Source organism: Lactuca sativa, chromosome 5 (assembly GCF_002870075.4).
Source record: "Lactuca sativa cultivar Salinas chromosome 5, Lsat_Salinas_v11, whole genome shotgun sequence".
Classification (NCBI taxonomy): domain Eukaryota; kingdom Viridiplantae; phylum Streptophyta; class Magnoliopsida; order Asterales; family Asteraceae; genus Lactuca; species Lactuca sativa.
In genome coordinates this window covers 313,993,890-314,009,891 of record NC_056627.2, presented here as the reverse complement: position 1 = coordinate 314,009,891, position 16,002 = coordinate 313,993,890, and the positions used below count along the sequence as shown (strand labels likewise).

Genomic DNA, 16,002 nt, shown 5'->3' with positions numbered 1-16,002 from the left:
ATTTGTTGTTTTCTTTTACTTTTAAGTTTAATTATTTGGTTAAAATATTTAATTTTCATTTATGACTGATAAATTTCTTTTATAATTTGCATCAAATATTTTTTGTGGGATTTTTTATTTTTGCCTCTAACCTAAAAGAAGCATGAACCGCCCCTTAAGCTATTTATATGAAATGATTATTTGATCACAAAGACATTAGAATATTTTATACAATTAATACAAAGGATAATATTGTCTTTTACACTCTAAGATAAACTACACAATCGACTTTGCATAAGCAAATAGCTAGTTTTCTCTATATTATATTTATTATCTGTGTCAATTTCGGTAGGTTTCTAATGCCTTCTATAATAACATCATTTGTTGATATATCAAGTCGCTGCAAACACAACCTACCAACTCATTTTGTTAACAATTCAAAGAATCCTCTCTTTCTCCCCCCTTCTCTTTGGCTTCCAAATCTCTTTTCATCTCTACAAGAGTTCAATCTTCTGAATTATTTTCTTTTTCCTCAATAATCACAAATGGCATTCCCCAAACGTGGCCACAGATTTTTCAAATTCAGGGGCCAGATTTCTTGTCAACTTTTAAGCTTTTAAATCTTTAATATTTCATCAATCAAAAGCCAGTTTATTTCTTATATATAGAAAAATATATATTTTCTCCATCTTTTTTGCTTCATTTATCAAATTAAATGGCTTCTAAGGGACACATTTCTGGGTCTGAAGTTGCAGTGATGGCTTGGATTATGCTTAGGATCGATTACTCTATGCTTTTCTGGCTCGTTTTTGGTGTTTTTCCTTATGAAAACCATGAAGGGAGACCTCCGATCATCTAGCACTTGATTACCCATCGTTTTTTTAATCATCTACGTTACTATTTACAGCAAATTCTGTTTTTTTTTATTTGTTTTCATTTATTTTTTCGGAAGAATTAAATTTTATAGTGTTTAAAGGACAATTAGTTATTAATACTTGCTACTTTACAAAGAAATAGTTCATTGTATCACCTTCAAAAGATACCATGTACAGATCGCGAAGCAATGATTCCATCCGTGGAGCAAAATCACAACTTGAGTACGCTGAAATGGATCCATCGGGTCGATATGGACGTGTAAGTTTTTTTTTCTTTATTTTTGGGTTTTATTCTTTATATTTGGATTAATTAATTATCATAGGAAATATGATAGATTTGTGTTTTTCAAAACATAAATTACTCATACTGTTTATGCACAATATTGAAGTAAATGCTCAACTCTTAACATACGAACATGATAATGCTACTAATCTTATTTTATTAATATATTAATGAAAATTTTGAAGATTTAGTCATTAGTTTCTTTTAAAAAATGATTATAATTTTCATAACTAACTCGAAACTAAAAAAAAACCGTCGGACGGTATCAAAAGCTGGCTTCATCACTAATTTTTTTAATTTTAATTTTTTTGCTCATGTCATTAGAAAGTTGACCAGCATTTTAATAGTCGGAATAATGCATAATTATATAAGTAATCTTGTTTCATTTTTTATTTATATTATTCCTTTCCTATTTGGATTTAAGTAATCGGTGTCTCTATGACTTTATCAATTAACGTTTAATAATTTATTAGAGGAACAGTTTTTTGTTTATTTAATTTAGAATGTATACGTGTTGGGTCGACATGGTTTTTTTTAGACTTATTAGCCGGTCATCAAATAATGCTGCTACAAAAAGGTTAAAAGATTATAAAAACATGCTGGTAAAAATCATACGAATTATATTACTTTTATATAATTTTTATCACCATTTTTAACATCTAACATTAATAATAAATAACTAGCAGGACATTAACACCTAAATTGTTAAAAAATCATGATCATAATCGTAATATTCGTATTTCTACAATCTCATATAAATAAATCGATCCCGATAACATACTTGGATCGTTTTTTTGGGTAAATCAAAGGTAGATAATAAGATCATTATTATTAATTATTTTTTAATATTTTGTCTTGGGCTAACTAAATGAATCGAGTATAAACTTTAGAAAATAAATTTTAATTGTTTATTGTTAAACAAGTTTATAACTTGTAGGAATCACGGTTACAAAATTAATTAAACCTTAATACCAAAAATTCAAAATTATTAATCAATTATTTTAAATAAATTATTAATTAAGACATATTTTTAGTTATATAAAATTATAATCGTTGATTTAAAAAAATGTGTGACCTTGTAATATGTATTAATTTGATTTTAATTTTTATTATAATATTATTAATTTAATGTAATTAGAGTGGAAAATTTTAAAATTTGAAATGGAAAATCAATAGATTGACAAGTGGCATGATATTAATTAAGATGCATCATAGAATGACATACGACAAAAGAAAAATAAACCTATTCTTTTATTAAAATAGGGAAAGGGAGATGATGTATTGTAGACATATTTTTTATGTTTTAAATTATATTTTGTAGTATATTTATTACTTGATGGATGACAATGTATTTTATATGTTTTATAATGATTTTGGTAGGATGTTACTATCACAATCTTGAAAACCCAAAAATGGTTTTATATTGGATCCGATCTTTATGCTCCTGATTAATGTCATTTACAATTTTGCATATAAGTAAAAAAAAATTACATTGCTATATAGTACATTTTTGAAAGAGGCATTAATGTTGTTTGTAGTTCAAGGAAGTTCTTGGGAAAGGAGCAACCAAAACAGTCTACAAGGCATTTGATGAGGTTTTAGCACTCGAAGTGGCTTGGAACCAAGTGAAACTCAATGACATTTTCCGATCACCCGAGGACCTTCAACGCCTATATTCAGAAGTCCATCTCCTCAAAAACCTCAATCACACATCCATAATGCGATTTCACACATCTTGGATCGATGTTGATAGGAGGACTTTTAACTTCATAACGGAGATGTTCACTGCCGGAAGCCTCAGAGAGTAATCACTAAACTTAATTCCTTAGCACATGACTTATATCAAATATTTTTCCACATGATTGCTTTTAATTTTTAATTTGAAGTTAATTTCTTTAAAGGTAACTTTTAGTATTAGTGTGAAAATAACTACATTTCTTTAGGATTTGTAAGCTCTAATGTTCTTTTCTTCTTTTTCTTCTACTTGTTTAAAACTCACAAACAAAATTTTCTATTAAATTTCAAGATAAACTCAAATGTTTACATCCGCCCATTTAATATAGGACCGATATAAATTGGCATAAATTAATTAAACTCGACAAAAATGTACTCAAAGTTAAATACCTTGTCGATCACATTATGTGACAAAGTTTTTGGATCACGTCGATTAAGCCATTATGTGTCTTTTTTTTTATTGTTTACCCTTTATTGCTTGTGTAACATCCTTAATATTCTCAACACCTTGATTTTGCAGGTATAGACAGAAATACAAGCGAGTGAACATACAAGCGATTAAAGATTGGGCACGTCAAATCCTAGAAGGCCTAGCTTATTTGCACAACTACGATCCTCCAGTCATCCATCGAGATCTAAAATGTGATAACATCTTCATCAATGGCCATCTTGGTCAAGTAAAGATTGGGGATCTTGGGTTAGCTGCGACACTTTGTGAATCACAACATGCTCATAGCGTTATAGGCAAAGTTTCTTGACATGCTTGTTTCTCTTACTTATTTCTTCCTTGTAGATTTACTAACTTTTATTATGCATGAAACAGGTACGCCTGAATTTATGGCACCTGAAATGTATGAAGAAGATTACGATGAGCTTGTGGACATTTACTCATTTGGCATGTGTGTTTTGGAAATGCTTACGTCTGAATATCCTTATAGTGAATGCTCCAACCCAGCTCAAATTTATAAGAAAGTCACTTCGGTATGATTGATATATGATTTCAACAATTAGACACTTTGTTACTCCATCTTTTCCCAAAAGAGTCTTAATCCAATCTTTTTGAAAAAAGAAAACATATTTCGAAAATAAAAGAGCATCTATAGGCTTTTGAAGTGTATTAGCGTATTTCAATTATAAATGTTGAAAAATTAATACTCCAAATTGTCAGGGAAAGTTGCCGAACGCATTCTATCAGATTGAAGATGCAGAAGCTCAAGAGTTTGTTGGAAAATGCCTACAAAATGCATCAAGTAGGCCATCTGCGAGAGATCTATTGATGGAACCTTTCCTTCTTGTTGAGGACATCGATCAAACGATGAATAAGTCAACAATCTCTACCCAAAAGCCTACTTTCATCGAAAAGAAACCTGAAAAGATGATTTCTTCATTTCCCAATATTGTTCCAAAAAGGACTACTGATATGAGGATCACGGGCACCATGAATGTAGAAGACGATTCTATCTTCCTCAAAGTACTCATTTCTGATAAAACTGGTATGCAATAGAAGAGATTAGTTGTTTCTTGGTTATACTAAACCAACATTTTCGTAATTGGATCATTAAATGTATATTTATATGAAATTATAGGTATAGCAAGGAATATATATTTTCCCTTTGATATTGCAAGTGACACAGCACATGATGTTGCAACCGAGATGGTGAAGGAATTGGAGATTCACGATTGGGACCCATTTGATATTGCTGAGATGATTAATAAAGAGATTGTGACTTTAATTCCGACTTGGAAGAAACAAACAATGTGTTTAAAAAACCTTCATCATCATAGCTTTTGCTACGATGATGATAATGATGATGACGACGAAGACAACACCCCTCACCCTTTCCATTCTTCTTCCTCACAATCATCATCTCAATCTTCTCTCCAGAGCCTGTTGAGACGATTCGATGCAGTACATGTTCAAGCGGATAATACCATGATCTCTTCAACTCTTGATCATTGGAATCGAGGTAAACTCTAGTTCTAATGTAATACCTTTACAAGATGGGGTTAGCTGTGGGGACTTGTGATAGATATGTTTTGGTAATATCTAATTTTACGAACTGGATGTAGGTAAAGCCATCAATAATGATGATACGGATTCTCAAAGTTCATCTTCATGTAACTACTCAAACTTCACTTATTGCTCAGATATTGAAGAAGAATATGGTTCGAGATCATCTATAAGACAAGACCAACAACTTGTTGGGAAGGAGAGCTTTACTAGGTTTTGTGGTGAAGAGAGAGTAAGCACAAGATGCAGTAGGCAAAAAGTACACCAAGAAACAACCCAACATAGGAATATAAGGAGGACACGATCAGTGGTTGATATTCGCAGTCAATTGCTTCACCGTTCCCTAGTAGAGGAGATTCACAAGCGTCGTTTATTCAAGACTGTTGCTGCCATTGAGAACATTGGCTACCATGAGCCAACTTGGTGAGTTCCAGGAAGTGGTTTAGGATGAACAACAACGACTTTTCTAGGAGAACTATAATCAAATATAAAGTTGTACAAAGAAATAAAGGTTTGAAGGGTGAGATTTGTGGTTTTGATTAATGATGTGATATTTGTAATGTTAATGGTGTGTAAATCATGATAGCATGTATGCAAATAGTTTCAACCAAAAGTTGCATATGTAATATGAAACTTTGGTGCAATAAAATTACTGTGATATATGTAATGTTCAATTAAGATGTTTCATTTGATATCTGAACTACCACAATGTTGTTTACCTTGTTGGAATCTTGTGGTGACTTCAAAGATGCCATGCAGCCTCCTTGTCGACATCTCATGCTAATGAGACAAGTCACTGTTGTCTTCGTGATCTTGTGTGTAGATAACATACTACTCATAATTAATGATATTCTAAAGAGTATAAACATCAAAGTCTTGGATTGGAACTATGAATAATCTAGGAGAAGCACCGTATATCCCTGGAATCAAGATCTATAAGGATAGATCTAAGTGGCTACTTGGTCTCGGTTAAACTAAATACATTGAAAAAAATCTTGAAATGATTCAATATGAAAGACTCCAAGTATAGAACCTTGTCAATGCAACATGACATAGCCCTGAGCAATGTCCTATAGAACTGCTAAAGTGAAACACGTTGATTGGAGTCCTTTATGCTTCTACCATCGGATCCATCATATGTGTCATCTTATGTACTCAACTAGATGTGGTGTATGCTTTAAGCATGAATAATACATATCAATCCAGGTGAATCTCAATAGATTCATGTCAAGAATATTCTTACATACTTACAAAGGACTAAATATATGTTCTTAGTTTATGTAGATTGGGATAAGGACCGCAATGTAAAGTGTTACATAAATTCAAACTTAGAAACTAATTGAGATGATTCTTGATCTTAATTGATCAACTATATCTTCATCATGAATAGATGGAACAGTGGATTAGAGCAGGTGAAAGTTGAGCCTAGTTGTGTAGTCTACAAGAGAATCGGAATATAGTAAAGCCTAAGAAACAACTCATGAACCTATTTGGATTATGATTTTCATTGTTGAATTAAGTGTAGTCCCTAACATTGAAAACCCTATGTAGATATATTATCATTGTTGGTGCTTTGGTACTTGCAAAAGAACCGAAAATAGCTAAAAGGAGATAACATATTTCATGGAAATTCCATTACATTAGCTATGTCGACACAAATGAAATCACTATTCTTAAAGTTCATAAAAATTGAAATAAGGTAGATTTGCTTACAAAGTTCATGCCTCGTGCTAATCATGGTGATCATATTTTTATACACTCGACTTCGTTTCACTTGAAGCTTATTTTGAATTGTAAATTTAGTATTTGGATATTTGGAACATTATATATATATATATATATATATATATATATATATATATATATATATATCCATGATTAACATTTGTTTATTCTAAACACCCATAGTTAATCATGTTCTATAATAACTATGAATTTAGACTAATTTGAATGCTAGTAAATATTCGTTGTTGATCAGAATGTTCTTGTTGAGAGTCTAATTTACCTGCATTCACTAGTACTGATGAACTAATCATCAGTTATTTAGAATAGACAAACAATCGAATGGACAAATAATATTTATGATTCAATATCCAAACGTTTTCACAAACAACCAGTGATAAATATAGACGATTAAATGTTGATATGCTGGAAGATAATAAATTCAATTATAACTATTATTGTCACTAAGTTTCGTCTAGAAATCAGATTGATCATTCATGATCAGATCTAATTATAAGAAAGGAGCAGAAGCAGACTGTCCTGTTATTAATTTAAATGTGAAACAATAAAGTAAAATCAACTTGTTTATAGTTGATCTCAGTGAACGTAAAACTGTAAAAATCGTACTTCTATCCTTAAAGGTTTTTACTTCGCTTCTAGGCTGTAAGCAATAAAGTAAAACCGCAAGATTTCATGCAGATTTATCTGGAAGAAATCGCCAATATATATATATATATATATATATATATATATATATATATATATATATATATATATATATATATATATATATATATATATATATATATATATATATGTATATCAAGGTTGCAAAAAACGCTAGACGTTAGCTAGACGGTGGACTAGGGTCTAGGAATTAATCGGTTAGACGGGGATTAATCGAGGACCATTAATTATTAAAAAAATAATTCAAAATTTTATAAATCTAACTTTAATAATAAGAATATAAGTAAATAAGCATAAAATGTAACGACCGAAAAACACAACAAATTTTAAATTTTTCAAAAACATCTCAATCCCAATAATTCTTTACAAAAGGGTTTTCAATTCAAAATATTTATCGTATTCCCAGAATCATAACACCATAAAATTACGAGGAGCGGTACGATCACGCCTTCGCCTTGCCACGATCTCCTGAAGAACCTGAAAAACATGAAACCACAACTGTAAGCCCGAAAGCTTAGTGAGATACCCCCAAAATACCAACCACAAATACCATACACGCATAACATGCCATAACATATCCGATCATAGAACAACCATGCTCTCCGGGTCTACTGTGTGACTGGTCCACCGCACCGGCCAACAGTCCACCTGGTCCACCCTCTGAGTCAATCCGCATACATCGAGTCTGCAGTGTGATTGGTCCGCCCGTTCCCGGGCCTTCAATCCACCTGGTCCACTCTCTGAGTCTACAGTATGACTGGTCCGCCCGCACCGGGCCTTCAGTCTGTCTGGTCCACTCTCCGAGCCTTCGGCACGTCTGGTCCGCCCCTACCGGGACCTACAGCCTATCCGGACCGCTCGCTGGGCCTACGGGACAACCGGTCCGCCCTGGGTATCTTGGCCTACTGCACACAGCAGGACCCGCCTCAACCCAACTCCAGTCCATACATCCATGTGCACATATACATACAATCATCTAACAATTCACAGATAACAAGCAGATCAACAAATCACATAACATGCCACTATCCTAACCAGGATACCGACCTAACAGGTCACTAACATCGCATCTCCCTATCTCTCTGGATACCGATCTCAATCAGGTCTCTAGCATATACCATCCTAACTCACAGGATGCAAACATGATAAAGCAGTAACATAAAAACAACTACCCGGATCTCAATCCGATAAGGGTCGGCCTTGGTGCCTTAGACCCCGTTGATATAGTGAGGATAACTCACCTCGAAGCTGCCGACTGAACAGATAATCCGAGCTACTCCGATCACTGATACGATCTCCACCACTGGTCAACCACTAATGCGCTGAACTCAAAACAACAAACAATAATTACCAAAATGCCCCTGAACACCATTGGTCAACCCTTGGCCAAAGACAAGGTCAAAGTCAACTCCTGACTGACCCTACTCGCCGAGTCAACCCTATGACTCGCCGAGTTCCCATGCTCAGACTTCACTCCATCCGCGACCTAACTCGCCGAGTCACCCCGAGACTCGCCGAGTCCAACAACTCAGAGACCACTCGCACTCAACTCACCGAGTCATCCCTTGACTCACCGATTCTCGACTCAACCAGAGAATATCGGAACTCTTCGACAAGACTCGCCGAGTCCAAGAACAGACTCGCCGAGTCCAAGGCTATCTTCATCCGACTCGCCGAGTTGTTCTTCCAACTCGTCGAGTCCCAGCTCATCTTCAAGCAACTCGTCGAGTTCACCCATGTGACTCGCCGAGTTCCACCAATCTGAATCCATTCAGAAGCATTCCAGGCCATGCAAATGATCCAAAACATAGATCCAACCTCCTACAACTCATCCATCACGTAAAGTGGCAATCTTTACGTGAATCCATAGAGATCTAGGCCATATTCACTCATAACTAGGGTTTGGGACTTGCAAGCCTCACTAAACACACCAACACAGGGACTTTCATGCTCTCTGATTCTCCTCCCTTCCAGATCTGAGGTAGCAACCTCAGATCTACCCTCTAGACATCCATTTACACCCTTAAACATGATCCCTCAAACCCCAAATTGAAGAAACAACATACAATCGGACCAAGAACGAGATATTACCTCCAATGGACGCCCCCAACTGAAATGAAGTTGATTCCAAGCAAAGCCCCTTGCCCCAAGCCTTCAATTCCCACCAATTCCTTCAAAGATTACTTCTCCAAGCTTCAATCCTCTCAACAATGGATCTCCTCTGCGATTTTGGGTTTCTAGCACTCAAGAGGGAAGTAAAGAGGCTGGGGAAGGAACATAATGTTCCTTATATAGGGCTCAATCCCGAGAATTAGGGTTTTCTCCACCCAGCGCCTACTCGCCGAGTCCAACTCATCGACTCGCCGAGTCGGCTACTTAACACGCGGTCCAGCCGCGACTCTACTCGCCGAGTCCGTCCATGGACTCGCCGAGTCACTCTTTCCCAATTAACACTTTTGGCCCTTCAACTCTACTCTCGCTATTTCGGGATGTTACATAAAAGTTGAATATTAACTTAATAAGTTTACCAAGAACAACCATTTATCATCCAAAATAAGCATAATCAGTTTAGAATGAGACTGTTCTTCAATCAGGAATGAGATCGAACACTATGGTCATTCTTGTGATTAACCCAATATCATGCTCTCTCCATAATAATGGTATACCAAATAATTCAACACAAATCCTCCAAACAAACCAGTAAACCATGTGTTTAATCCATCTCTACCCCTCCCACCCCCACTGTTTATTAAGTATCAATTTCTTATTTAGGCAATTCATCGAGCACATTGTATGCATGTTGATTAACACAAAATATAACACACAAGCATCAATTTCTTATTTCTAGTATACAAATAATTGTTTATGTCCAGTATACAACCAAATAGAATAAAACCCAAAGTGATTACAGATTCACAAATTCACAAATTCACAACCAAGATATAACAAGAAGGAGAATAAGGAACAACTCCAGTTTACTTGTTTCGAGATCACGATGGCAGTTGATTGCTCCTCACAATGATTGAGAACAAGAACAGGTGAGTAGGATTTCAATCGCTAATGAGATCATATGGCAGTTGATTTCAATCGCTAACGAGAGGGAGAAAGAGTCGAGCAGGTGAGCAGGATTAGGCTAATGAGATCGTATGACAGTTGATTTCAATTGTGATGAATTCTGATGAAGCGATTTCGATCAGCAGGATTAGGCTTTTCCGATCAAACTGATGCTTGCTCTTCAACCCTGTGAAAAGAGTCGAGCAGGTGAGGGGATTAAAGAAAGAGTCGAATAGGTGATTCGAGCAGGTGAGCGGATTAAAGAAAAGAAAACAATCAAATGTCTTAACAAAATCATATGAAATCGGTGGAGTAGGCTTTTCCGATAAAACCGAGAATCCATAACATCCTCTGAACATACGAATAAGAAAATAGAAGAAGAAGAAAGAACGATAGCACGATAGCAGGGGTGTCGATGGCTAATGGCTAATGGTTACAATTTGCGATTCTTAGGGCGTCATCACGTTTGCTTCAGGGGTATCGATAGCTAATGGTTAACGGTAGCAGGAGGAGAGGATTCAGACTTCGGAGTCCAGCAGGGTAGGAGTTGGACCATCAAGAAAAATGGGGAAGAACGTAAGGCAAAGGAAATAAATGGAAGTGTAAAAGTTTGAGCATCCCACATCGAAGCTGGGAACAATCTATCAAAAAAATAAACTCTATAAAAGGGAATCCTTCGTATGTAAACAAATGCAGTTATGTTTTAGGCAAGCTGGCTCCTTTGAGTCAGTGGGTCCTTTAGAGTCAGCTGGACCGATTAGGACCGAGTTGGTCCGATTTGATTCAATTTGGTCCGGTCTTGACCGATATTGACCAAGGCCGCCTAGCCTAACCCTCTAGCACCTATTCGTAGGCGGTTGGAGGCCGCCAAGCGTCTAGGCGTCGATTAATCGGCCACCCAGACCAATTTTTACAACCATGGTATATATATATATATATATATATATATATATATATATATATATATATATATATATATATATAGAGAGAGAGAGAGAGAGATGGTTGTTAATTTTCCAGTAAAGAATATGACCCCTAGAGAGTTTTTTTTTGAAAGAGCATGACCCCTAGAGAGTTGTATTTATAGATTTTGAAACCCTAGAAGGAAGCAAAAAACCCTCATAGGCATGCCCCTTAAAACCATAGGGCAATACCTTGCTCTCCAAGCAAGCCGTTTTCTGGGCCTTCCAAAATATTCTGAACGAACCAGATTCGGTTCGACTCAACCGATCCCGAACCTGCTAAAAATAGAAGCTCCTTAGCTCCCAACAAACTATGCGTTATGCAAAGTGCCAAGTGTGCCTAAATCATGCTGTTTCGTGCACTCGCAATATTGGATAATGCTAGGCTAGGCTAGGCGCGCGTGTGTGGGCTTGACCCATCCCTTGATCCACTAAAAACCATTGAAGGCAAATAAAGAGAAAAACATTATTGACCCACTAAATGTTTCTTCCCCCACCAATGTGGGATAATGGATACTAGCCAACTTTATTATTACATTAAAATTTCCAATAATCCCCCACCAAGTTGGAAAGTTTCATTTCACTCAAATAGATGATGTCACTTGGGTGTCATGAAGATTAAACCCTAGTTTAATGAGGACAAACAAGAAGAAACAAATTCAATGGTATCCTCATAGGTTTAAACCATGAACCTGGTGACTTGATCTTCGGTTTACCCCCATACATCATGTGCCGTCTTTACGTTCTCCCTGAGCGATAATATGGCCATGCATTATAAATCATTTTCATGATCCTTTAGAAGATAAACCACTAATATTCACTTTAGGCGGCACCACCTTTAGATCATATAGGTAAAGTTTGGCAACATCTTCGTTGCTTAGATATTTTGAAAACTTTGTTAAGAGTCTTAACTCAACCTCGTTCCTAGCAACGACACACTATCCTACCTGACATGTATCTGTCATTAATTATAGTACCTTTTATTGTTAGTGACTTCATTATTACCCTTTAAACTTGATACTTAGGAGCACTAATGCAAAGTTGATTTCCATCGCTAAGCGATTGTATTGTGGTTTTAGACCCATGACTCTCGTGGTAGATATAATCAAATCTCTCATCAGAGGTTTGGTAAACCGATATGCCAAGTTCATATTTGTCTCGACATAGACAACTTTGATGGTACCACTGTCAATTAGTTGTCTCACAAAATTGTGTCTCAGACCTACATGTCTCGACTTCCCATTTTATACAGCATTATATACTTTAGACAGTGTGGCCTCATTGTCACAATACATGGGTATTGAGGGCACTGGAATATCCTACATGCCTCGACTTCTTTTTCCCCTCACGTTACAACTACATGAGGCCTAATTTAGCCTTACAACCATAATTATGGTCAAGAGTAGGCTCAACAATCCCACATCATATCTCATTCACCTCGTTCACTTCCGTCGATATATAATATGTCTTAAATTATACATATATTAAGGGATATTTTATGGGTATTTTTATAATTAAAATAGGAAAAAGGTGTTTAATCCTTTATATTTATATTTTTTAGGTAAAATGTCCATGCTAATTAAGTAGAAGCAAAAATGGGCTAAAATTGAGCTAAATTGATGAGTTGGAGCAGATAAGGAAAATGCTTTCAAAGTTATAAATTGGCTGATATATTCCACTGCAATGTTTTAACCATATCTTATGATTTGTAACTCTAATTAACGAGCTTAAATATGTTACGGAAAATACAAAAAATTTGCTACAACTCATGTGTAAGTGCCTTTTTGCTAATTCGGCATTTATCTTGTCCAAAAGCGGACTTGAAGTTACACCAATAAAGCTGGAGTTAAGCATGGAAAAGATTCTGAAAATATTTTCTGGATTTATTATTTCACACTGAGATTTCTAAATCTCGCCAAAAAATAAGTCGGTCTCTGAAAATTATATATAGAACCCCAATTTCGTCCGTAGCAGCAACATAGCAGGATAGTATTCAAGAAAATAATTTCTAGGAACCGTGGAGGGTAGAGGACGATCTTGAGAGGTTGTTTTGAGGGTCTAGAAGACTATATCGGCCGACATGCTAATATAGATGTAGAAATCTGAAGATCAAGAGAAGAAATCATTAGGTTATTAGTTTGTTTACTTTTTTTTGTCTATAATTAGTCAACTTTTTGATTTCTTATATGTTCTTGTTGATATTTGGAATTAAACACTTTATGATTATTTGTTATTTGTGAAACCCTAGTTTGTTTGATTAATTACTATTTGGTATTAAGAGTTATTTAATTTATTGTCTTAATGATCGATTAAAGATCCATGGGTATTGGTATTGATATTGTTATGCTTATGTAACTGAGTGCATTATATACTATTGTTAAGGTGCAAAGTTATATATGGATTGATTTTGTAATGACTTCACTTGAGAAGACCCACTTGTACGTGGGATTGAAGCTTTGTGACATATGGCTGCCTTAAGAGGGGGGGGGGGGGGGGGTATAGGGTTTTAAGCCCTAGAAATCACCTCGACAACAAAGTTTGAGAATCCAAGCACGGAAATGCCCCCCATTTATGTCATCATTATGTTGTACATGGAATTCGAGACATTCAATAGCGATCACATTATTGTTTTTGAATAACATGAAAGTTAAAACATTCAAGATCGCTAACGGAAGGTTATCACCCGGTTAGATTGTTCCTTTGATTATTGCTAGAAACTGTGATTGTGGTTATTTGATTTTTTCATTGTTTTGTAATTATTATGTCTTTCGAATATTTATTGTGTTATTTTTATAAATCCCGTGGCCCTAAGCATGAGAAACCGTATCAGAAGGTCATTATACATATTTAACTTATACTAACGAACTACTATGGTAATTGACGGGACATACGGTGTGCCTTGCTATTTAATTGCGAGATATTTTGTGTGTTTATTCTTTGTGTTGAACCTATTGATGGACTTGGGACTAATGCAAATAATCTAAAGGACATATAGTGCGTCTAAGATTTGATTAATTTAACATTAAAACTAGAATTATGTATCTTTATCAATTCTATTACAATTCATTGGAAGATAAATGTATCAATCTAATTGGTTCGATAATTAAAAATGAATGTAATTTTGTCACTACCATCATTCGTTAACTTCACATGTTTGTGTTTTCAGTCTCGTTTGCATAACTTAAATGCACTTTTATTATTTATAATTCATAATTGTTTTTCTAATTATAGGGGCATATTTTGTTTTAGAGAAATTAAATCATTTCCTACTTCTTATGCCTACAAATGTTCATATCCAATAAGATTATGACAAGTGTTATAATTCCATATTTTTTAACTAACTAATTAATTAATGCTATATTAGAAATATATTAAATAAAATTAAATTGATCGGTAATTTGTCATAATTTTAATGGGTAAGAATAATTGTAGACATAAAAAGTAGAAGGTAATTTAATTTCTCTTTGTTTTATTTTCCTAACTAAAACTACCTGAAGCATACGATCTCACCACATACTTTTGGTGGATTCTGTGATCGGAGAACTTGTGATTTTCTGACACAAACAAAATATAGTTCTGTTATAGAAAATGTCACTAAAAATAACATTAATTCTGGAATCACATGAAAATTAACGCACAAAATATATGTCACAAAATACTTTATGTTTACCGTGAAAAAAATGCCATTAAATACCTAAAAAATGTAACATGATCAAAAAGTCACTTAAGAGTTTAGTGGTAGTGACACTTTTATTTGTGTTGTTGATTCTCCTAGAGACATTTACTTACATTTTTCTAAATATTTAGTAGCGTTTTCTTTGTGTCATTAGATGTCGTTTTGTTTAGTGTTGGCAAATAAGTACCACGCAAAACCAACCACTATGTTATCAACCGAATCAATAATGTGGTAACTAATATTTTTGGTATCCAACATGTTTGGTTAGTAGTATATATATACCATAGCCTAAACATGGTAGGGTAATTATACAAATTTCTAAATATCATGATAGTACCATACCACCCAATTCAATATATATATATATATATATATATATATATATATATATATATATATATATATATATATATATATATATATATATATATATATATATATATATTAAGTATGTTTTGTATTTAAGATTTAAAAGCTTTGATAATTACCATTTATTGTATTAAGAAAGCTTAAAGTTTAAACTCATATTCAACATCACTTATTTTTCTCTACTATTTTAAAATTTAAAGTCATTGTAGAAATTAATAAAAATCTTTGTAGACCTGAGTTTTCAATCCCAACCATTTTCAAAACTTTCTTTCATAGAAGTCCCATTCACTATTTACAAGAATACATAAATCTTTATTAATAAAATCCATTTACATACCATTACTAACAAGTATCAACCTCAAACTTATTGGTAACCAATTAAATTGGTACCGACCAAGTTTATGTTAATGGTATAAAAAAAATTATACCAACTATAATTGATATGGTACAGGATTTAAAGAAAAAAATAACCGTTATCATACGAATTTCACCCTTAGTTTTTTTTTTTATTTAGTGATCCCACCATGTGAACCCTGCCAGGTTACAATCGTTTGCTTCCATGTTGAGTCTTTTTCGTACTCTATGCCTCCACCACCATTTCAATAATAGAGATCCGATATTCGCCTCTTTTAGACTTTCAATATCAATCT

General features: G+C 34.3%; 1 protein-coding gene across 1 annotated transcript; it reads left to right on the top strand.

Annotated features, from left to right (window-relative positions):
* Positions 1-369: 369 nt before the first annotated feature.
* On the top strand, positions 370-5,582 carry LOC111887993 (probable serine/threonine-protein kinase WNK5). Its single transcript, XM_023884117.3, has 7 exons — positions 370-1,113; positions 2,676-2,941; positions 3,392-3,615; positions 3,695-3,852; positions 4,040-4,364; positions 4,458-4,838; positions 4,942-5,582. The coding sequence occupies exons 1-7, from the start codon at positions 1,024-1,026 to the stop codon at positions 5,307-5,309; spliced, it is 1,812 nt and encodes a 603-aa protein (XP_023739885.1). The 5' UTR covers positions 370-1,023; the 3' UTR covers positions 5,310-5,582.
* Positions 5,583-16,002: the final 10,420 nt, after the last annotated feature.

Coding starts and splice junctions, on each gene's coding strand:
- LOC111887993 (XM_023884117.3), top strand. CDS start 1,024: ATGTACAGATCGCGAAGCAATGATTCCATCCGTGGAGCAAAATCACAA. Junction 1,114..2,675: donor CATCGGGTCGATATGGACGT/GTAAGTTTTTTT, acceptor TGTTGTTTGTAG/TTCAAGGAAGTTCTTGGGAA. Junction 3,616..3,694: donor ACATGCTCATAGCGTTATAG/GCAAAGTTTCTT, acceptor TGCATGAAACAG/GTACGCCTGAATTTATGGCA.